Source organism: Syngnathus scovelli, chromosome 11 (assembly GCF_024217435.2).
Source record: "Syngnathus scovelli strain Florida chromosome 11, RoL_Ssco_1.2, whole genome shotgun sequence".
In the NCBI taxonomy this organism is placed as follows: Eukaryota; Metazoa; Chordata; class Actinopteri; order Syngnathiformes; family Syngnathidae; genus Syngnathus; species Syngnathus scovelli.
In genome coordinates, this window is record NC_090857.1 from 12793726 (window position 1) to 12818325 (window position 24600).

The 24600-nt window shown below is 47.7% G+C and overlaps 1 protein-coding gene across 1 annotated transcript; it reads right to left on the reverse strand.

Moving 5' to 3' along the window:
• Window positions 1–461: 461 nt before the first annotated feature.
• On the reverse strand, window positions 462–13124 carry rspo4 (R-spondin 4). The gene is made up of 5 exons (XM_049734301.2): window positions 12709–13124; window positions 11610–11798; window positions 10607–10744; window positions 7198–7428; window positions 462–2524 (listed from the first exon to the last, which is right to left on the reverse strand). Exons 1-5 carry the CDS (start codon window positions 12779–12781, stop codon window positions 2421–2423), a joined length of 735 nt encoding a protein of 244 aa, XP_049590258.1. The 5' UTR covers window positions 12782–13124; the 3' UTR covers window positions 462–2420.
• Window positions 13125–24600: the final 11476 nt, after the last annotated feature.

Here is a 24600-nt window from a genome sequence, read left to right on the forward strand (position 1 = left end):
TCCGTGTTGCTGCGGTATTACTGCCGCGTCACAGGCAGTGTTTGGAAAGAAATGTTAAGGTATGTTATTAAAGCTTTAAAAAAAACTTTCTGTGTCCAGTCTTTCTTCGCTAATAACTCGCTTGCACACTTCCGCGTTGCTGCGGTACTACTGCTGCATCACAGGCAATGTTAAGAAAGACATGTTCAAGTATGTTATTAAAACGTTAAGGCTTTCTATGTACTGTCTTTCTTTGTAAAAAAAACTCGTGTGCACGTGCGGCTTATAGTCCGGTGCGGCTTATGTAAGAAAAAAAATGAAATATCCCTCAATTTTAGCTGGTGCGGTTTATAATCCGGTGCGGCTTATAGTCCGGCAATTACGGTACATATTGTCATATAAAGCAGTTAACCGAATGTCAGATTTTTTTGTTTTCATGTGCAAAAATAAAAACATGGAATAAACCACTCAAACACCACACGTTTTAAAATAAAAGTTTATTAAAATAATAATAATTAATAGTAATAATAATAATAAAAGTACATTTCGAACCAGCAATCTAATGTGAAATTGCAATATTTAGGCGTATAAATGCATAAACTGGTTGTTTAAAAACTACTGTGAGTATTATAAAATAAAGATTTCTCAAAGAGAAGCATAATCTCCCCGCTGTTGCATACCGACGCATCACTTCATGCAATAAAGTTGAAGGAGGGGAGGTCAACAGGTGTCCCAAAGTAGGTTCACCCGTAAAGATTTGTTTCCCCTGCCGCGGGAGCGCACACGCCTTGTTTGGAAAGCGGTGGAAAGCGAAAAACCGATGCCATACGGCAACAGCACTTGGTTGTTTTCAATAAAAACATGAAGAACACACATCTGCGTCAGTCAATTTTAATTTCTATAAAGGGTTTGTTTCATTTTATTTCTTTAAGTTCATTCGCGTTCTGCTGTTGACACGAGGTGCGTTCAAAGACCAATCGTACAGACGGAACACTCATTCACTTCCCAAAAAGCAATGCTATAATTACGTGAGATCTTTGCATGAACCTCGATGCAAAGGAGCTCCACGTTTTGGGGAGCATTACATGCTACAAGGAGTATATATTACAAAGGAGACCTTTTCCTTCATTGTGAGTATCATTAATCTATTTTTATTATTCATGTATTTTCTAAGCCAGTGTTTCCCAACCTTTTTTGAACGAATCGTTCACTCACGAGCCAACACTAACAGCAACACACACATAAATTGAGTATGTGCCGATGCCACAACATGAAATCTCAAAATTCTCCGATTTGCCATGCATGCACGATTAGCCTTGCGGAAACTGACCTGTGGTTTGGTAATCCTGTTACAACTCGCTCGGTATTTAATGTTGGACAATTTCCCACGGAACATCTCTCACGTGACACCGGTGTGCCGCGGCACACTGGTTGGGAAACACTGTTCTAAGCAACTTAATATTGTTGCATTTATTAATTTGCATTAAAATGAGTGCATTATAATTAAATGTTGACACTACAGCAATGTAAAAAGTGTAATGGGGTCTACTTTTTCTCACAGGGCCGCTGTGAGGATATGTTCGCCCCCTGTAATTTGGGCTAGGAAGGAGGCAACCCGTTCAAATTTGTCACACTACCCGAACAGACCCCCAGGAAACCAGAGAAAGAGTCAGTCGATGTCCAGGACTCACCGTTCTCAAAATGGGAGGGGGGCACAAATTCTCACGGGGCCGCTGTGAGGATTTGTTCCCCCACTGTAATTTGGGCTAGCAAGGAAGCAACCTGTTCAAATTTGCCACACTACCTGAACAGACCCCCAGGAAGACAAAGAGTCAGTCGATGTCCAGGACTCACCGTTCTCAAAATGGGAGGGGGGCACAAATGCTCACGGGGCCGCTGTCTCAAGCCCTGCCCCTTTTTGCGGTTGTCTCTGCTGATGAATTTGCTGCATATCTGGATAGCTTTTGTGGTTGATTTAGGCGGGGCCCGTCCACTGCTTCGGACTGGGCCTCACAGTCCAAATAAAACACGACTCGTATTTCGAAAGTTGCAGTTGTGTGCCTCACCACACAAATTTGGGCCCATCCACTCTGGACCCTTCCGCTCTGGGCCGCTGACATTTTGCCATTGCGCAAGCATAGCGGCTAGAGGCCCGCCCCTTTAAATGCGACCACTGACCTGCCCTCTGAAAGCTCGCCCTCTTGTCCAAACGCACGTCCACTTTCAAGCGGAGCCACTTTGGAAAGACCTTTTCTGCAAAGACTGGAAACTGTTTGTTGCAGCTCCGCCCCTCCCGTCTCGGGACCTTTAATAGCACCGCGATATCCTTGCGTCCGTGTTATCGAGGTGCACTAAATTGACAAGAGGGTGTCCCAGTTTGCAGCCGACTCTTGAATTGTTGCCTCGTTGTTGTCCTTGAGCGGGCAGGCCTGCTGGGCATCTCAGAAAATGTTGCGCACATTGCTGGCGTTGCTGATAGCCAGCATCCACAGCGGTTTCTTAGGATGGTCGCTGCCTCGCCCTCGCGTCCTCGGCCTTCTGGTGCCTGGAGACGAGAAAAGCCTTTTGGAAACAGCCGTTCATGCAAATCCACCTGCTCGTTTTTTTGCCGCGCATTCTGTTGACCCGTCGACGGGGTTTTGGATGATGTGTCAGCCTTTGCAAGATTTGCTGAGGCTGCGCATTCTGTTGAACGTCCACGCCGCGTTTCTTTGGAGAGCTGCCACTCTCCTTTCCTTTCCTTTCCTTTCCTTTCCTTTCCTTTCCTTTCCTTTCCTTTCCTTTCCTTTCCTTTCCTTTCCTTTCCTTTCCTTTCCTTTCCTTTCCTTTCCTTTCCGACGGACGGACGGCTGGACGGACGGACGGACGGACGTTTGACTGAATGGATGTGTTTTTGAACGCCTTCTATGCTGAGACATTGCAGTCAGAACTGTTGTGCAATGTGTTGTCCTTTTTTAGACAATTTCTTTCAATGTTTGAATGTCATTGTCTTATTTTGTAGTGTAAAATAATTTATTTTTGGAAGCATCCAAATCAACTAGCCAATGTTATCAGTTTGAAAATGTCTTTAAAGCACGTGGGAAAGACCTATATATATCTATCTATATATATATAGATATATATATATATATATATATATATATATATATATATATATATATATATATATATATATATATATATATATATATATATATATATATATATATATATATATATATATGTATATATATATATATTTTTTTTTCTTTTATTGCGGGCTTCGTTGGACCTTCTACACAATAGTCTGGAGCATCCATGTCCATTTGTCCCGCTTTATCCTTCAGCTTGTCAGCTGGAGCTCGTCCTGTCCCTCATTATGTGGACGTGTTACACACAAAGGCAAACTTTGGTTGGTGTCTGCGTGACTAATGCCAGCACACGGCATCAAAACAAAAGTCCATAAAAACCTTTCAAACTGGGGATAAGAAGATGTTTCAAAAGCCATTTTGTTTGCTCGGCCAGCACCGAGACAACTCAGGCTGTTTCTGTTTAAGGGACGGTAGCAAAAATGTCAGCAAACGACTGATGCGGCCAAAGCCGACGTTTGGAAGGACGTCACAACAAGTGGCGGCAGACGGGTGGACAAATGGACGGAAGGACAGACAGGTGGACAGAGGGATTGGGTCGCCTACACGCAGCAAATGGCTTTGTCCGGAGTAAATCCGAAGAAGAGGGAGGGTGGGGGCAGAGAACTCAGACCTACCAAGTGGCCGTCTATTTTGGCTGCTTGTTTTTCCTAACTCCGCCAAATTTTTACGCAAACGTGGACGATTCATGCGATGGGATAGTGGGAACGTAATTTAGATCTCTTTGTGTGTCTTGGCATGTGAAGAAATTGACAATAAAGCAGACTTTGACTTTGATTGTTGACAATTTAGCTGTCAGCAAATGAAGTGGGAACTCTTTTGATCGTGAATTCATCATTTGGAGCCCGTGTTTGAGTTGAACTCATCTGCACAACTTGCCTTCTCCCATTTCTCTTGTAAAAGCAAATCCCGTTTCTTTGCTCAACCGTCTCCCTTTTTCATTTTATTCCCCACATAGGCCATAGACTGAGGCCCTTTTCCAGAGCAGCATTTGAAAACTTGTTTTGCGGTGCGTTTACTGTGAGACAATTCACGGGAAACACACTTGGGCCATGGTCACGTGAATGCGCGTGACTCCCAGCCAGAATAAGAAACGGTGAATGAGCAAAGAACGCAAGTGATGTGGATCCATGGGAAGAAAAGTTGCAAAAGAGAATGCCATGCTTGACCCATGCAGAAGTATTGGGACACATGACAGGACGTAAAGAAAGAGGAGGAAGAGGAAAAAATTGCCCAATAGCAGGAAGCCAAATTCGTCCATGTGCCGTCTCACCGCGTCATGGAATTTGCTTGTGTGGGTTCACTCCAAACCAGCGGACATGAAAAGAAGAAATGAAGCACTTTGATGAGCAAACATAAAGTTGCGCCCGAGCCAGAGAGTGTGTGGACCAATTTTGTGTGATTGCACTCAGAGAGGACATATGAGCTCTCAGCAAATGTTAGGACCCTTCACGGTGCCTGGAAATTGCTGACGCGCCTTCCTTTGACTGCATGAGGCTGTGGCACGGCTACATTGAGGACTGCGAGCAAGCGGACGGATGCACTGGCTGGGAGAAAAGAAGCAGAAGAAAAGGAGCAGAAGTCACAAATGTCAGCGAGAGGGAAAAAGGAGAAACAAGGAAAGCGTAGGGGGAAGAAGGAAAAAGAGGCGGAGGGGTTAAAAAAAGGAAGGGAGGGAGGGGAAAAGTCGAAAGAAGATTTCGTTACGTAATTCTAGGAAGCCCTTGTCTCTTCCCAGTTGAGGATCCTCTAGACGCCGCTCAAGAGTCAAACAGCAGCGTCATGCAGAAAAGAAGGGCAAGCGGGGCACAACAGCAAAATGTTTGTTGGCAGTGCGATGAGGGACGAACACAGAATTATCCTGGAGTTGGGATTTTCCGCCTGCGTGTGGAGACACGCTTGCTCTCGTCAACGTTTTTCACTGTCACGTCACCACTCTGGAATCGAACAAGAGCACATCTGTGTTTCTCCTAACGAGGCCACATGGCCTCAAGTTATAACATTTATTTTAGCCCCCCATAAAAATACAATTTCTGATGGCTTTCTCGCAGTTGCTCGCAGTAATGGCTGCCGGCAGAGGCGGCGGCAGCATCAGCGAGCCCCCAACCCCATCAGGAGCGTCGTTTGCGACTTTGGTTGATGGAATTGTCATCCTCAATTTTTTTATTTTTTTCCCGCGTAAACCTTCCTTCCTTCCTTCCTTCCTTCCTTCCTTCCTTCCTTCCTTCCTTCCTTCCTTCCTTCCTTCCTTCCTTCCTTCCTTCCTTCCTTCCTTCCTTCCTTCCTTCCTTCCTTCCTTCCTCCCTGCGATGGTTGCATGGACTCCAAATATGACATTTGCAAACATCTGCTCTGACTTTGGAACACAATGCTCAATGTCTTTGCCACTTTGTCCACTTGGCACGAACCAAAGCGCCGAGTGAGTCATCGTCGACGTATTTTGCCACATTTTCGGCGCTCTCGCTTTGAAGTCAAGTCTTGTTTTGGAAGAAAAGGAAGGGAATTCTGAAACTTTTCTCGATCTGCTTCAACAATGAATAACGCAAAAAATTTGATAATTTCACCCAATATTAGATTCATTGTTTTTATTTTGAACTGAATTATTGAGTGCTATTTTCATCATTTGAAAAAAGAATTACAAAATTTATATTGGTCACAGAAATCGCAAAAACTTCTTGGCCACAAAATGCTGCGAAGCCATCAAGTCTGTTTTGGTCCTGAACGTGTGCCATCGGTCGGCTCGAGTTGGTGTCGACTGAGCGGTCCCACTATATTTCAACAATTGATTTCTGATTTCTGTCAGAGTTGCGCTCGGGGAACCAAACACACAAAAAGCTTAAAAGCTTGCTTGTTGGCCGAGAGAATGGAGCAAAGAAAAGCAAACCAAACTTTGCTTTCATTCCCAAGCTTTTTTTGGGTGGCAAAAATGTGAAATTGCCCTTGTTGTCTTTTGATCCCGCATGGGCAAACATTTGCACAAATGCGCCAAGAAACGGGACACAGTCCTGGCTTGCGTCAGTGACGCAGCCCGCCGATCGTGTTCATGATTTTGGAGATGGAGAGGCTCTCCAAATGTGTTTGCATGGCTACAGAAATTCACAAGGCGCCCTTTTGGTAACGGGCCGTGTTTCACAGCAAAAGATCGACCTTGACGAATCTTTTCAGGCTTGCCCACCGCACATCCCGCTGCAAAATTTGACAGAAGCTCCTAAGAGTTTGTCGGTGAGGGACTTTTTGTGTCTCTTCAAACATGAGCCTTTTTGTCTTGTGGCTCTTCCCATGGTGGATACGACTACCAAATTCCACACCGGCTTGCTAACGAATCAGCTTTTGCTTGAAATTCCAGCAGGCCGCTTTAGCGTTTGATGTACGAGACGGCGTGGCGTGCTGAAGATTTGCGGCTGAGCTTTTCCACTCCGGGGGGAGGGGGGGGGGGGCACTCTCCCCGTCCTAAAGGTCTGGCCAGAGTGGAGGTTAGCACCACTCTTTCACAAAATTTGAAATCCAAATGGATGTAGTAAGACTAGCTAAAGAGCTCCGTTTTGGACCTATGCCGAGGAAAGGAGCTGAGATGTCTTCATTTCAAGAGGGCAACTCTGTGTATCGTAGGGTTTTTTGTACTGGTAGTTCGCTACTGGGAGGTTGCAGGCTGCCTCCATTTGTTGTCCTACAACAACACGTAAAGCAAGCAAATAGTGACAGAAGGAAGAAATGGAGCGCAAAATAGGAACGTTGAGGGAATTGATGACGGAGAGCATCAGAGGGGAGAGGGGCGGCACCACGGGAGGCCTCGCACTTTTAGGTTCTGGGTTTCGGTCCCAAGAAGAAAAGAACGACAGAAATGGAGAAAAAGCGACCGAGTCCAGTCAAGGAAGAAAGAAGAAATTTCACCTGGTAAGGGAAGAAAGGAGTCCAAAAATAAGAGGACAACGAGAAGCTGCCTGGCCCGCTCCGCAAGTGATCTGTCGTGTCAAAGCTTTGCTCCCCTCCCTAGCCCCGCGTTTGCATTTGTGACATTTACAAATGGGTTTCTGAATTTACTTGACAAGGTTTGCAATTCATGTGTGCGTGTGGGCTGGTGCCCCCTGACCTGCGGGGCACATCATGGTCATCCGGCACTTTCTGGTCTCGCGATGCAACGGGCAGGTGGTCCGCTCAGGCGGGGCGCGCTCGGGTGGGGCGTGCTCGGGCGGTGTGTGCTTGGGCGGGGCGCTCTCCCGCGTGCGGCTCTGCTGTCCCGACCTGAAGCCGCAAGGGGCGCCATCACGCAGGCAGGCGCTCCACGCACTCCACTCGGACAGCGACGCCAGGACACAATCGTCTGAGAAGAAAAAGAAAAAAAATCCATCCATTCGACTGATGGAGCCAGTCTCTTGGAGCAATAAAAGAGCAAAAGCAGTGACATGTGCAAACCATCATCAAACATTCAAAGCAATTCTCAACAGATGGCCTTCAAGGTGACGAGCTTGGAAGAGGCACGGAGGGAGCGCTTGCAGGGGGAGGCCGCAGCTGTGCCGTGCCGAGGAGAAACAAGAGCCACAAAGGGGCAAGCCGCCGTCCCTGCACTCAAAGGTCACCTTGCCCGCAGCCGGCCCATTCGAGAGCGGCCCATGGTGGACTCTGGGGCACCATTTGACAAAATCCTCAGGCGCCATCTCAAGAGGAACAAGTGGTGCAAGTGACTGGAAATTGCTAGTTTTTTTTTTTGTGGCTCTTGCCATGATGGATGCAAATTTCATGCTGCAGTCAGGGGCAGTTGCCTGTGGCAGGGCATTCAGGCCATCACGGACTACAAGCCCACGCCGCAGAGCTGTGAGAGCAACATCCCTCTACTCAACGATCTGAACCGCTTCTTTGCTCGCTTTGACGCTCAGAATAGTACTTGCCCGCTGAAGACCCCTCCCCCTCCACACGAGCAGCCCCTGTGCCTCTCTGCCGATAGCGTGAGGAGGACACTTGCTGCTATCAACACCCGTAAGACAGCAGTCCCGGACAACATCCCAGGTCGAGCGCTGATGGACTGCACTGATGAGCTTAAGGGTGTCTTCACAGACATCTTTAACACTTCCCTGAAGCAAGCCATCGTCCCATCATGTTTCAAGGCTGCCACCATCATACCTATGCTGAAGAAAACTGCTCCATCCTGCTTCAATGACTACTGCCCCGTAGTACTGACACCCATCATCATGAAGTGCTTTGAGCAGCTTGTCATAACACACATCAGATCTATCCTCCCCCCTACCCTTGACCCCTTCCAGTTTGCATACCGAGCCAAACGGTCCTCTGAGGATGCAATCTTGGCCCTCACCCACCTGGAAAATAGGGACTCGTATGTGAGATTGCTGTTTGTGAACTTCAGCTCTGTATTCAATACCATTGTACCACAACAACTCATCTGCAAACTCGACAAACTGGGACTCAGTACCCACCTATGCAACTGGCTACTGGACTTCCTCTGTCAGAGGCCTCAAGTAGAACGTGTTGGCGAGGGATCTCAAGCAGCATCATGCTGAGCACGGGGGCCCCCCAAGGCTGTGTGCTCAGTCCGCTGCTCTTCACCCTGCTGACGCATGACTGCACTGCAACCTACAGCAACAACTGCATAGTGAAATTTGCTGACGACACGACTCTGGTGGGTCTCATCACCAAGGGCGACGAGAATCAATACAGGTTGGAGGTCGACTTTCTGACCACGTGGTGCAGGGACAACAACCTCCTGTTGAACGTCAGCAAGACCAAGGAGATTGTTGTTGACTTCCGGAAGGGCCACACCCAACACCTGCCACTGACCATCGACGGTGCTGTGGTGGAGAGAGTGAGCAGCACCAGATTCCTGGGGGTGCACATCAGTGAAGACCTCTCCTGTACCACCAACACTACATCACTGGCGAAGAAAGCTCAGCGCCGCCTGTACTTCCTGCTGAAACTCAGGCGTGCAAGTGCTCCGCCAGCCATCATGACCACATTTTACCGAGGCACCATTGAGAGCATCCTCTCCAGCTGTATCGCTGGGTGGGGTGGAAGCTGCACTGAATACAACAGGAAGGCCCTGCAGCGCATAGTGAACACAGCTGGAAGCATTATTGTTGCTTCACTCCCCTCCCTGAAGGACATTTACATCTCCCACCTCACCCACAAGGCGACCACAATTGTGAGTGATGTGAGTCACCCCGCTCACACTTTGTTTGATCTACTGCCCTCTGGGAAGAGGTACAGAAGCCTGCGCTCCCGCACCACCAAACTCACCAACAGCTTCATACGCCAGGCTGTTAGGATCCTGAACGCTCTCTCCCACCTCCACCCTCGGCTGCATAACGTCCTGGCCTTTTGGGCCTCGATGGCTGCCTTGCACTACTCCACTTGCACTACTCCACTTGTACTTTTGCGCTATTATACTGACTGTCTGCTGTATGCACAATTGCACCATTTCAACCAAGTTGCTCTTGTCACGTCTCGCCCCCAACTGCTCCACTATGTGTCTGTCTTGGTTTCTGTCTGTGTGCTCGCCCCTCCCCTCCTGTGTGCCCATGATCAGTGTGATTGTTCCCACCTGCCTCTCGTTACCTGTCGTGTATAAAGGTCCTGTCTGCCCCTCTCTCCCGGTCGGATCATTGGTTTTGGTATTGGTTTTGGTATTGGTTTTGGTTTTGGTTGCTGTCGTTCGGTGTTGTCGTCCTGTCTTGGTGCCATCATGTCCTGCCGTCTTCTTGTTCCACGTCCCGGTCAGTCAGTCAAATTATTGTTTAAGTCATGTCAGTTTACCGAGTCTGTATTTTGAGTTGCTTCAATAAACCCTGGTCCAAGCTGCACTTGGTCGTCCTGCTCCACGCTCCATCCGACCGTGACAGCTCTTATTTATTCATTATATGTGCCTTCTTATTTTTACTTTTTGTATTGTTTACTTGAATGTTTTGTTGTCTGTGGACCAATTGGGTGCAATATGTCTCCACCGTGGGATAGTAGGAAATGCAATTTCGAGCTCTTTGTATGTCTTGACATGTGAAGGAATTGACAATAAAGCAGACTTTGACTTGACTTTTTCTTGAGTCTTGCCTTTGCCGGCGGCTCATCCAACTCTTAACCAAAACGGAGGACTTTCTGAGACTTTTCAGAGTTTGGGAGTCTTTTTTTGGGTGCTTATGCTCGTGACAGACGTGTTTGGCAAATTGACTCCAGGTGGTGAATTTCAAAGACAAAAAACATTCTTTACCACTTAGTCAGTCAGTCTGCAAATTGTGTCCATTTGACAGACCTCCTGCGTCTTTCCAGACTTTTTTGTGGCTCTGCCCATGATAGAAATTGTCTTCCAAATTTTATGTTGCCAAGTCACAGGACCAATTTTCAAAAGTGAACATCTCAGAACTGAAGGTTTGATATTCACAATGAAAGGTTCAAACCAAAACGGGTTTCTTAGTATTTTGCAGCTTGGCCACGGTTGGTGGCTCTACTGTCCATGGATACGTCGTGCGAGCGTCACGTTGCAAACCCATGATCCTTACCAAGACATTGGGAGTTGTTGGCCAAGGTCCCAGAGGGACAGACGGTCAGGCAGCGGCCGCTGAAGAGGTGGAAGCCCAATTTGCACCGCGTGCAAAAGTCCCGTCCGAAGCAGCGCTCGCAGTTGGCCGAGCGGCACTCTGCACACAACAGCGAAGAGGCATGAGGTCAAACAATGCGCTGGCCTGGCGCTGCGCCACGTGTCTTTGAGCCGAGTGGGGATTTTGACATTTTGCCGCTCGCTTTTTGAGCCTTGCCTTACATGTCAAGCGAAAACAAGGCTGCCATTGATTCGAAAACGACTCGCATCAAAGCATGACGCGCACCCCCGGCAGCGTCGAAGCTGTTAAAGAAACCATGCGCCCTTTCTGCTGCCGTCACAAAGTGGCCGGGCACTCCGCCCGGGAATTTGTTTTACTCGACGATGCTTCAGCAGCTCTCAGAAGGCCACCCGGTAAAACAGCAGAGCTCTCCATTTGCGTCACCTTGCTAGCAAAAGCTGACACCTTCTCATTTCCAGAGGGCGCCGGCACAAGGACGCAGCCGTTAGGCCCCATCCGATGCTTTGCTGACAAATCTGCCCCATTTGTCAAATCGCCATTTGCATTGCTGTCAACTGCAGATGCTCCTGTATAGTACTTGAGTGTTTCATCTCAGACGCTTATTTGCAACCTTTGAGATTTTTGCCATTTGTAAATGTTCTTCCTTGTCAGCGGGCGTGGCCGACACACGCTCGAGTGGTCCCGTGGCCAATCAAATCGAACATCAAATCAAACCCATCAAATGGTTGCATGTTCAGACGCTGCCTTGCTAGACTCATTTGGACTGGGCGGGGTACAATGAGCACAAGCAATGCAAGAAATCTGAGCGGAGCATCACTCATCTCAGCTGTGTGCATATTTTCAAGAGCCTTGAAAAGTTTAGTATCAAGCTTCAGCACTTGTGGCATGCGCGCCACCTGGTGTTTGTCACGTGTGATTGTGGCCGTCGGCGCTGCGCTCGTACTCAAGCATCGGTTGAGGTGGCGCCCCCTCTGGCCAAAGTATCCTGTGGGGCAGGCGTGCAGGCAGCTTCCGTGCTGGGCCACGCCATGCCTACGCAGCAGAAGGAAGAGGCGCTCGGCGCAGTGCACGCAGCCGTTGTCGCGGGAACACTCCTTGCAGTTTGTGCAGCTCTGCAACCAATCTTGCTCAGCTGAGGAGAGAGGACAACAAGAAGAAGTAAAAGGCCTCGTCAGCCACCAAATTGTTATTCTCAACAAAACCGAAGGCCAGACTTTGGTTCCCCTTTAACTGCTGACATTCTTGTCCTCTGTAGCTTTTTCAATTCAATTCTAGAGCGACCACCTTCATGAAAAGGTCCCGCTCTGAGCCCGGCAAACGTCGTGCGCCACCCCGACACGGATCTCATTCCCCGCATTCCCCCACGTACTGATTGCAAACAGAAAGAGGCAAACACCGAACATCTGTTCGTCCGTCTGCAGACGCGGCACGGTTACAGCCGCTGAGCCATCAAAGCGCAAATCAGGCAGGACATGGTTGCCCTTTGCCTGCGCGGTAGCGGGGATGAAAGACCAAAGGCCGGCAAAAGGCCAAAGGCCAGCAAAAGGCCAAAGCACGACGGGATGTCCGTTTGCCAACCACATGCATGGGGGGGAAGGACGGCGCTCGCTGGCTCATCTGCCGACGGCAGCCCGCTCGTCAGCGGCCCCTTTGCCGTGGCACCTCGCCGCTTTGTCGCTTCTCGTGATACTTCCTTGTGACTTCTGTGACTTTGTTTTGGGGGAATGTGTCCAAATCATCTTATTTTGATTCCCTCAAAATGACAATTGACGATGCCAAAGAATCACCGGTCACTCTCGTCTCTGTCAAATGTGGTTGGAGTGTGACGGCTTACGCGTCATCGTTTTGAGGAGGACAATGGCCGCCCACGACATGGCTCGAAGCAAATTTGCCCTTCAAAGTCTACGAGCAAACCACTCTCATGGCTAGAAAATCCACCCGCAAAAGTCTCAATGCTGGTCAACGCGGTTTAGTTCAGGTCCGATGCTTGGACTCAAATGGCGGAGTCTCTGCTCGAAAGGTGGGCGGTCGGGCGCACTTACCGTAGGGCCGGTTCACACTCCTGATGGCGTCGCAAAGCAAAGACATGACAATGGCGACGAGTGGCAAACGCATTTGGGCTCCTGGCAGGCACTGGCTGGCCTTCAGGTTCGGGCTGCCGACATCCGCGGGAAAAAAGCGGCCCTCCGGACCGTCCACTTCTGCGTTGACAAGAAGATGACAGGTCTGGAGGAGAGCGGATTGGCCGAGGAAGAAGAGCAGCTGAGGAGCAACTGAGAGGAGCTCCTTCTGGATGCCGTCAAGGAAACATCGCCGCTGAGCAGCTCTGACAGCTTTTGCTCTAAACAAGCCGCTTTTATCCTCTCTTCTTTTTTCTCTTTAACCCTTTCCAGGGCCGTAAGTGCTTCCACATTTGCACTGAGATCTATGACAGCCTCATCCTCTCCTCCTGCTGGACGTGCAGAATTATTTTCCAAAACGAACAGTCTCTCTCTCTCTCTCTCTCTCTCTCTCTCTCTCTCTCTCTCTCTCTCTCTCTCTCTTTCTCTCTCTCTGTCTCGCTCGCTCTGTCTTGCTTGTCTCACCAGCGACATCGAAACTTTGACTTCGGCCTCTCACTCACGGGCATTGGGCTCAGAGCCAGAACCTTTTGCGGCGAGAAGGCTCAGCCACAGCCAACAGCAGCGGCCGCTGAAGCCCCAAATTGGCAAATCCAGAACACGACACCCTCTGTTGTAACAAAAACTTGTGACGAGTCTGATTTGGATCAGAGTTGCAAATGCAATATTTCACACGTATAAAACAAATTTTAGATAACCAAATTCTGAGAATTTTCTGAAAATGGAAATTTCCCATGGTGGTGGTTGTATGGGTTGGGTTAGGTTGGGGACACAGAGAGCCAGGACGAATTCATGAATTAAGAGCAATAAGCAATTCCCTCGGTTCTTTGGCCAAGTGTAATTTCCAAAGTTAGCCAACTGAACTCAGGGGCAAGTTATTTCAAATGTGTTCTCTTCTCATCGCCACGGCGACGGAAGCCAGCAGCAGCAGCGCCACCTTGCACGCTCCACGATTGCGCATTTATCCGTATCATCAAGCATCATGATTCATCCACAATGCCAAAGAAAGTGGAAGTTAAAGAGAAGATGTACACATATCCGTCCACAATTAGCAGCGCGCATGCATTATTTTCTAATGTAATATCTTTATTGGATGTGGCTGCATGCACATGTCTTGTAATTGTCTCGCTGCGCATCCCTGCTGGGGCGCATTTCCGTCATAATTGTGTTGCGTGACTTGCTCAGCGTCGCGTGTTTGCTACTGCATTCAACCGCACCTCGGTGGTACAAGCCAGACAAGATGTCACAAACCAACCTGCCGTTTAATCATTGCATCGACAGTAACGCACCAAGCTCCCCGTCTTGCATTTTTCTGTCATTGGACTATATGGACTATTATCACGTCATCGACACTTCAAGTCAGAACGGGAAAATGTTCCTCGCTGCGACCCCAAATTCAAGTACGTTCTTATGGATGGGGGAAATGTGGCGGAGCCGTTGCGTCACACTCTGGCCCTTCAGTGCCCTTGGACCAGGGTTTATTGAGGGAAAAGGTAGTTGGAAGGGAGGATGTGGGGAACAAACCAACAGAACCGGCAAACTAACATAACTTAACAGAGGCAGAGTGACAGGGGTAACCGACAGAGAGACACACCAACTTGGAGAGAAACTAAACGAACAAAGACGAGACAAAACAATGAGAAACGACGACAGACGAGAGACATGAACAGAAGACATGAAATAATCCGACAAGGGAGTGACACGCTGACAGGACTTAAATACGCGACAGGTAATGAGAGGCAGGTGACTGTGATTAATTATTACATAGATTGTCAGTAGACACAGGAAGGGAGGGGCGAGTACACAGACGTGGACAGAAACCATGACAACCTACACATAATAAAACAACCGGGGACGAGTTGTGACACGTTTGCTACGAAATGAGCAGAAAGCGGCGCTTGGGAAGAGCGTGCTAACATTTGGGGCCATTACGCAAGGCTCTAAGATGCCTTTGTCTTCAGAGAAATGTAACGCTCCTCCAAGAAAGACACAAATAGCCGCTGAACTCTATCTGGCTTGCATCTATTGCTGCACTCATCACCACGCTGCGGCCTGTATGCGTCTCCCCAGGGCTGGGTGGCCTTGAATTGTTTGAGTTTACCGTAATTTTCGGACTAAAAGTCGCTCCGGAATATAGGTCGCATTAGCCATAAAATGCACAATAACGTGAAACAAAACATATAAGTCGCTCCGGAGCATAAGTCGCATTTTGGGGGGAAATTTATTCGACAAAATCCAACACCAAGAACAGACATGAACGAGCAACAACAGGCTAAACGGCAGGTATGCTAACGTGACATAAACACAAATGAAGAGCTGAGAACGGGCCTGACGTAACATTCAGAGTTATTAAAAAAAACTATTACATAAATAACATGTTTATAAAACCATCTGTGTCACTCCAATTCATTAAATCCAACGATCGTCCTTTGTCAACAATAGGTGCGCGCCGCTGACGGCGCTTGCACTTCAAAATATTCCACAGGCCCATATAACGATATATAAATTAGATATCAAATAACTATTATATAAGCAATAATATCAAATCATCTGTGCACTCTAAATCATTAAATCTATCGATTAAATTCCTCATCCTTTGTCAACAACGCCGCGCGTGTGCCCTGACGTCAGCCTCGTCGTTATTCCACAGACCTACTATATAACTATATTGTAGCGTTAACAAAGTACAAGGAAAAACATGGGTTTGGTGAACGGCTCTTTATTTAACGAAACAAACTTCCAGGCGTGTGGCGGCGTGGACTTCCAGCCACGGAGGTGGAAGAGAGATCCATAGAATAGGACCGGCCGGGCGTGCATAAAAGCCATGACCGAGCCCCATCCACCGTCCCCGGACAGCCACCCGGCCGAGCACCGGCCCCCGACTTCTATCCACGGAGGTGAAAGAGAGCTCCGTAGAGTAGGACCAGGTGTGCGTAAAAGCCATAATAGTTTTTCAAACCTTCTGTGTCACTCCAAATCCTTAAATCGTTCAAACTCTTCGTCCTCCGTGTCACTTAGAAACAAAGCCGCTGACGATGCCGGTAGTACGTGGGGCCCTTCGTCATCTCGTGATCAATCTTTGTCCTTTTTGTAAACAACCGCCGCGCCACGCTGCGCTGATGACGTCACTTGAAATTCAAATTACAGTAATCCCTTGCTACATCGCGGTTCGTTTATCGCGGTTTCACTTTTTTTTTTTTTTAGAAACTTTTTGAAAAAAACCCCACATATAAGTCACTCCTTATTATAAGTCGCCCCCCCACCCAAACTATGAAAAAAAAAAAAACGCGACTTATAGTCCGAAAATTACGGTACTTTGTAAAACTTGTCTCGAGTAAAAAAAACAAAAGTGTACTTGCAAATCGTGTCTTTTGTGTGGGTTAGGTTCAGGGTGGCCCCCGTCTATCGCCCGAAGGCACGCCCACAACAAACAATGGACCAACGGACAGCTGGACATCTTGGGATGCAGGTTGTTAGGTTCAAAATCAGCAAAAGGATCAGCAGACAAAACCAGTGAGGCAGAATATTGAGTCTTTTCTCGCGAGGAGTGCATTCAGACTTACAGCAATCCGACTACACTAAAAATCTGTTTACACTCCTCACTCTTTTTATTTGGAATGCCCTACCCACAATGTGAGACTAGCCCCTGATAGGTGGGGGTTAGCGTGGGCTTTGTCTCATGAGAGAAGAAACGAGATTCTATGTGAAACAAGAAGTCGCAGACAAGACACCATGAGAAAAGAGTGCAAAGACAAAATGCCATGTGCAGACATCAACAAAATAGATTGAGCTATCAACAACTTTCTTGGATTCCCAGAGGTGTAGAAGGTCAGGAAGCTCCAGACAGCATCGTATGACTTGTTGTGGACTGGTGGACGTCTGCAAGGTGAAACAGCAAGCATTCTGTGCAATAACTTTATTAATAAGTACTCATTAGGGAACGCATGATAACATATATATACAATTTATCTAACACAGGTTGTTCCATTTTTTTTAAAAGCTCAACAATCTCCTTTGGCACATATGATTTGATTAGGTTGTAGCCATGTCATGTGAACACTCGCCCAGCTTTCAGGCTTGAGCCTTGTTTGGGTCAAAGCGCCTCGCTCTGAATAACTCTGAATTTGTTGCGCCCAAGGCAGCGCTATCTGGGCCAATGCTGCTGCGCACGTGTCAGAGCCCACACTGTAGGCATAGGTTGGATGCTTCCAGTCTGAGTGCACGCTGGCGCGTCTTGCTGCCGCTACTCACCGGCTGTTCTTTTTCGTTTTACCGTGTTTACTGTGCTTAGTAAACTCATTTTCACTCGCTTGGATTACGCTGTCGATGCTCCACGGACTTAGTATGTCTGGGCTTCTCCAGTACTCGGCTGCTGAGCTGCTCCGGCTACGCTTCCACCTGTCTGAGCCTCCGCCTGCAGTGCTGTGCCTCCGGGGCGACACTCCCCTGCCTCGCCACAGATATATCCACCGGGGCTCTCGCCGGAACTTTGGAAACTGACAATTCCAAGCTAATAAAATCCTTCTGGTCCACCACCCATCGTCCTCCGAGAAACGCCGGCAGCCGCCAGGCTGACCACAGTGTGTTAGCCAGCCTACCCAGGTCGGCTAACGCTACTGTTAAGAATGACAACTCCACCGTCAACTTTGGGCTCCTTGACATCCGCTCACTCACGAGCAAAGGCCACCTCGTCCAGGACTTAATCACTGAACGCAAATTCGACTTTCTCTGTCTGACAGAGACGTGGCAGCAGCCCAACGACTTCTCACAAATTAACGACGCTACACCTCCAGGGTTTGTTTACATCTCGCAACCCCATAGCTCTGGTCGCGGGGGTGGTCTTGCAATAATTCACCGCCAGAAGTGGAAAGTCACGGCTCTCTCTGCCCCTACATGCAGCTCATTCGAGTGCATTGCATGCAAACAGTCTGGTCCTATTCCTACCATTGTCGCCACTGTTTACCATCCACTTAAGCCCCACCCAGAGTTTTTAAATGACATTGCTGTTCTTTTTGCCCATCTCTCCATACTTTCACCTAATGTGATTATACTGGGCGATTTCAACATCCATATGGGCAACACTGCTCTTCCCTTCACCCACGACTTCCCATTCTGCCTTGAGAGCTCCGTTTTTCACTTCTTTACCAACTTCCCTACCTGTACATGTACTGGACATGTACAAAAAACATATTTTACAGTACAAGGACTCTATTGCTTCAGCCAAATCCACTTACTTTTCCAGTCTCATTTCGTCCAACCGTGGGAACCCTAAGGCTCTTTTGTCACTCCTCAACAAAATTCATCAACCCCAAGATCTCCTACCCCCCACCTGTACTCGAACGACACTTGCAACTCACTCCTTTTGTTTTTCACTCAAAAAATTGACAAAACCCACCAGCAATTGAGCCCCTCTTCCCCTTCTCCCTAATTCTCTGAACCTATCTCGTCCAGTCTGCCTTTCTCTTCATTTCAACTCCCTGATCCCTCTGCTATTTCTGCTCTCATCTCCAAATCCAAATCGTCCACATGTCAGTTAGACCCACTTCCTACTGCCCTGGTCATATCCTGCCTCTCCTCACTGCTCTTCCTTATCACTGCCATCACCCACACCTCTCTCAGTAGTGGCTCTGTTCCCTTATATTACAAAACTGCTGCTGTCTCCCCAATTCTTAAAAAACCTGGTTCAGATCCCAACAACTTCAATAACCTCCACCCCATTTCCAACTTACCTTTTATCTGTAAAATTCTTGAAAAAATTGTTGCCTCTCAACTTCAATCTCATTTCTCACGAAATAATTTATTTGAACAGTTCCAGTTCGGTTTCCGCCACGCCATAGCACCGAAACAGCCCTCCTAAAAATCACCATTGACCTCCTCACTGCAGCTGATTACAGTTTACTCTCCATCCTCATCCTCCTTGACCTGAGTGCGGCCTTTGACATTATCTCTCATTCCATCCTCCTCAATAGACTATCCTCCATCGGTATCTCTGGCACCCCCCTCAACTGGTTTTACTCCTACCTCTCAGGCCGCAGCACCCAGTTCATCCAACTTAAATCCTTCCGTTCCCAATCCTCCCCTGTCTCCACTGGTGTCCCCCAGGGCTCTGTCCTGGGTCCCCTCCTTTTCATCACTTACCTCCTCCCTCTTGGTCTTATTTTCCGTAAATTCAATGTCCTCTCTTACTGCTTCGTGGATGACACCCATCTCTATCTGTCCACCAAACAAAACTCCACCCTCCCTCCCTCTTCCCTGACTCATTGCCTCTCCGAACCACAAAACTGGTTCACCTCCAACTTTCTCAAACTTAACAGTGGTAAAACTGAAATCCTTTTAGTTGGTTCTAAATCCACTCTATCAAAAGTTGACAGTTTCTCCCTCCCCATTGACAGCTCCTTAATTTCCCCCTCTCCCCAGGTTAAGAGTCTGGGTGTCATCCTCGATGGCACACTCTCCTTCTCTTCCCATATCAACACCACTACCCGCAATGCTTACTTTCGTCTCCGCAACATCAATCGCCTCCGTCCCTCTCTCACCCCCCCACTCCACCGCTATTCTTGTTCACAGCCTTGTCACCTCCCGTCTCGATTATTGTAACTCTCTCCTCTTCGGTCTCCCCCAGAAATCTATCCATAAGCTCTAACTGGTCCAGAATTCAGCTGCTCGAATCATTTCCCAAACCACCTCGTTCCATCGTATCACCCTCGTCCTACAGAACTTGCATTGGCTTCCGATTCAATACCGCATTATTTTCAAAATCCTCCTCCATACCTTCAAAGCTATCCATAACCTTGCCCCTCCCTACCTGTCTCAACTCTTCCACACAGCCACCTCCACCCGCTCCCTCAGATCCTCATCTTCCATCCACCTCACTGTCCCCTATGCCCGGGTCACCACCATAGGGAGTAGAGCTTTCAGCTGCACTGCTCCCAAACTTTGGAAAACACCTGACATCCGCGATATTAACTCCCTCCCACAGTTTAAATCCACTCTCAAAACCCACCAATTTCAGGACAGCATTTCAACTCTAGTTGCCTTACTGTTGTTGTTTTTAACATGTTTTTCCACAATCCTCTTTACTGAATGCTATTGTTTTAATTTGTTTTTAACTTTTTAACTCTTTGTAAAGTGACCTTGAGTGAACCGAAAGGTGCTTCTAAATTAAATGTACTATTATTATTATTATTATTGATTAGTGCAGTGGTTCTTAACCTTATTGGCGGTATCGAACCCCACCAGTTTCATATGCGCATTCACAGAGCCCCTCTTTAGTGACAAAAAGATTTTTTTCAAATTCAAGACGTCAATGTTTATGGTGCACGAAATGAGCCATGCATGAACATCACCTTCTTCAAAGAACATAACCACTCAATGGATGAACTCAAAACAAATTCCATATCTGCAAATCACTGTGACTTCTGCTGTTGCCTTTACGAGACCAGTTCAGATATGCGTTGTCACGAATTTACTCCGTAAATCAGGCGTGTTGGGACCTCCGCAGTGGAGGCTTTGCCGAACCCCTGAGACCGACTCACCGAAACCCTAGGGTTCGATCGAACACAGGTTAAGAACCACTGGATTAGTAGCTTGAACGTGTGTCTGTCGCTTTCACGAGGTTTTCCTTAGGTATGACTGTCTTTGCAGACGCACTGGCTAATTTCGATTAATACCCAGACGTCGCACGCGCATGATCACACGGGCGTGGCGGAGTGACTACAAGTTCCTTCTGTACAACAGGCGCTTACGTCCTGACAAGCACAAGTTCTGTCGGGACAGAAAAGCGAGTCCTTTTAGGACAAAGGGTCGGTAAGCGAGATCCAGTCTGCACGACACCATTCGTGACCATCCAATGAACGGGAAGCGTCAGCATTGTCGAGCGGATGGATGTGCTGCATCGTTGCTGCCCTCTGCTGAAGCTCGCTGCTTCCCAGCCTCCGCCTCCGGCTCCTCCTCCAGCTCCTCCTTCGGCTCCTCCTCCGGCTCCTCCTCCGGCTCCTCCTCTTGCCTTTGGCAGTTCCTTCTTCACTTGAACCTGTTTTCATTTTTGCCGAACGATGCTTTCAAGCCAACTCGACGAGTGTTGCTTTGAAATTTGAGCTTTTCGTGTGTCACTTTGCGTGTTTGTTCGCGCGCGCGTGTGTGCGTGCTTGACTGCATATGAAATAAATAATATGAAGGGGATGTGGACGGTATTATTAAACTGCGTTATTTCCCAAATCTCTACATATTCTCTATAATGCATTCATGTTGCCATATCTGAGCTGTGTAGAGATATGGGGTAACAGCTACAAGTTCAACCTAAAGCCATTGTGCACGTTACAAAAAAGAGCAATAAGAATAATCAATAACAAAGGATGTCGGGAGCATACAAACGCACTATTCATAAAAACACAAACTTTGAAATTCAAGGATTTGATCAAACACAATACAGCTCAAATTATGTACAGAGCAAGATACAACCTGCTTCCGGGTAGGATACAAAATTTGTTAATGGAAAGGCAGGGTGGGTACAATCTTAGAGGGGAACTGAATTTGAGGAGTGTAAAGGTCAGAACAACTATGAAAAGTTCTTCTGACTGTTTGCGGGGTGAAATTGTGGAATGATCTAGAGCAGGGGTCTCAAACTCATGGCCCGCGTGCCAATTGCGGCCCTCGGAACAATATTTTGCGGCCCCCTGCGTGACATCTAAGCTGTGTGTTAGTGCGGCCCGCGCATTTCTTTTCGCACATGCATCTGGCCGTTTTACTTTTTTTGACACGTATGGGCTCCCATAGCTCAGGCTCGTGACAACTCGGCAAATTAGCAATTGGCTAATTGGCGAATTAGCACTTTGACATGTTTGAATGAGCGAGTGGAGGGAAATATCTTGCCACTGTCACCTAGTGCTGTACATTGTTTGTCAGCCCCCGTCATGTCTGTTTCAAAACCTGCCGTGAAGAGAAAAGTTGCAGATGAGCACAGGCAATTTCAGGAGAAGTGGGAGGCGGAATATTTTTTTGTTGAGCACAGGAACGTCGCAACCTGTCTAATATGCATGGGTGAAGTTGCTGTTAACAAAGAGTTTAACATCAGACGTCATTACTCAACTAAACATGCTGAGGAGTATGCAAAATACCTGGGAGATGAGCGAGAGGATCTCAAACTTAAATCATCTCTACTGAGGCAACAAGTTTTTTTCAAAAAAACAAGCAAAGAGAACGAAGCGGCTGTGAAAGCTAGCTATGTTGTGAGTGAAATAATAGCAAAAGCTGGAAAGCCCTTCAAAGACGGCGAGTTTGTAAAACAGTGCATGATCCAGGCTGCAAGTATTGTCTGCCCGGAAAAAAAGGAGCTGTTTGGTAACATCAGTATTTCCGCCAACACAGTGGCAGAGCGTATTTCTGATTTGTCGGGTAACAACTGCGTGAGAAAGCTAAACATTTCCACTCATACTCGCTGGCTCTTGATGAGAGGACAGACGTCACTGACACGGCGCAGCTTGCAATATATCTCCGTGGTGTTGACAACAATTTTGAAGTTACGGAGGAGTTGCTCTCAGTGATTCCAATGCATGGCCAGACCACCGGTCAGGAGATATTCCGACAGCTGTGTGATTCCATTGAGGATGCCGGCTTACAATGGAAACGTTTGGCCGGAATAACTACCGACGGAGCGCCATCAATGACGGGGAGAAAAAACGGACTTGTAGCACTTGTTCAAAGAAAACTGGAAGAGGAGGGTGTAGAGGATGCCATTGCTCTGCACTGCATTATCCATCAGCAGGCCCTTTGCAGCAAAATCCTGGGGTTTGACAAGGTGATGTCTGACGTCGTGAAAATGATCAACCATATCAGATCCAGGGCTTTAAAGCACCGACAGTTCCGCGACTTTTTGGCAGAAATAGAGTCGGAATATGAGGACGTGCTCTACTTCACCGAGGTACGTTGGCTCAGCAGGGGGAAAGTCTTGAAGAGGTTTTTTGAGTTGAGAGAAGAGGTGAAAGCCTTCATCGAGAAGGATGGGACAGATCGTCGCTCTTCGGACACAAAGTATGGCAGCGGACCAAGAGGTATGTACGGCTTCGTGCACCAACTGCACCCTTCTCTTAGAGAGGTTGTCTCTGCTAGAGGGACGTGTCCGCCAGTTAGAGCAGAATAGTGCGATAACAGTAGTTGCGGCGGACACAGACGCGGGCTGTAGTCAGCCCGCTAGCCCGGTTAGCATTAGCCCCAAGCGGCTTGCTAATCGCGATGAGCCAGGTAAGACGCATAGCCGTCCAAAGTCATCTCGGTCTGCTGGCCCTCGCACTTTGGTCATAGGCGACTCCATTACCCGCAACATTACGCTTAAAAATCCAGCCACGGTAATGTGTATTCCTGGGGGCAGAGCACCCGACATAGAAGCTAATCTTAGGGAGCTGACTCGCAATAGGCCTAGTCAACAGCGTAGTTCCAACAACACTAGCTACTCGGACATAGTGATACACGTCGGCTCCAATGATGTTAGGATGAGACAGTCAGAGATCACAAAGAAAAACATAGCGAGGACTTGTGATCTTGCCAGAAAGATGAGTCGGCATCGAGTATTTGTCTCTGGCCCCCTGCCTGGGAGAGGCACTGATGAGAGGTTTAGTAGATTAGTCTCCCTTAATCGATGGATGGCTGGGTTCTGTAAAAAGCAGGGACTGTATTTTATAGATAACTGGTCCTCCTTCTGGGGCCGCCCCGACCTGCTGAGGAAGGACGGCCTTCACCCTAACCGTGAAGGCGCCTTCACTCTTTCTAGGAATATAGATTACTGTTTGAGCCACTCATGACAGGTCACTTTAGAGCAGGTCAGGGCACAGGTGATTAGACCTCCTGTGAGGATGGGTTTGGAGTCTGTTAAGTTAAAGTTAACTAGCGCTAGGCTAGACTTTCAGCATACACATAGCTCCTCGTGTAGACTAGAGTGCGACAGTTTAAATAGTGCTGCAGTACACATAAACACACTTTCTACTGGGGTAGTAGACAAATCCAATCACTCCGTCCCGACCGGTCTTGCTGATGAAACGGTGCCTGTTTTAGATAACTTCACATGTGTAACAAATACTCATCATCAAATTCCCACGGTCGTTTCATCCCACCGCCCTAATAAACTTTTGAGAGGTGATATTAGGCCTAGAGAACACAATTTTACTCGCATCCCGTTTAAAAATCCTTCGATAGATACGCACCCTGATCAACCAATTACACTTAAATTCGGTTTTATGAATATTAGATCACTTCATACGAAAGCAGTTCTCGTTAATGACCTTATCACGGAACATAATCTAAACGTTTTTGGTCTTTGCGAGACCTGGTTAAAACCTAATGAACTGCTGCCACTTAACGAGGCCTCGCCTCCAAATTTTGTGAGCTCGCATGTGGCTCGTCCTCGAAAAAAGGGTGGGGGTGTCGCCCTCATCTCAAATTCTGAGCTTAGATTTAGGCCTCGCTCAATTCACGTATTTAAAACATTTGAAGTTCTCATTGTGCGATCCACTGCGTTACCGTCATTCTATCTTGTTGTTATTTACCGCCCACCCGGGGCTTACTCTGGCTTCCTGGATGAATTTTCAGAAGTTGTGGCTGATCTAGTGACAAATGCAGATAATATAGTTATCATGGGTGATTTCAACATCCACATGAATTCACCGTCGGAACCACTGACTTCGGCATTTCAAACTTTAATCGATACGTTTGGTTTTACGCAAGCTGTACAGGCAGCAACGCATAAGAATGGAAATACCTTAGATCTGGTATTATCCCGAGGACTAGCAACCTCAAATATAACAGTACTGCCATACACTACTG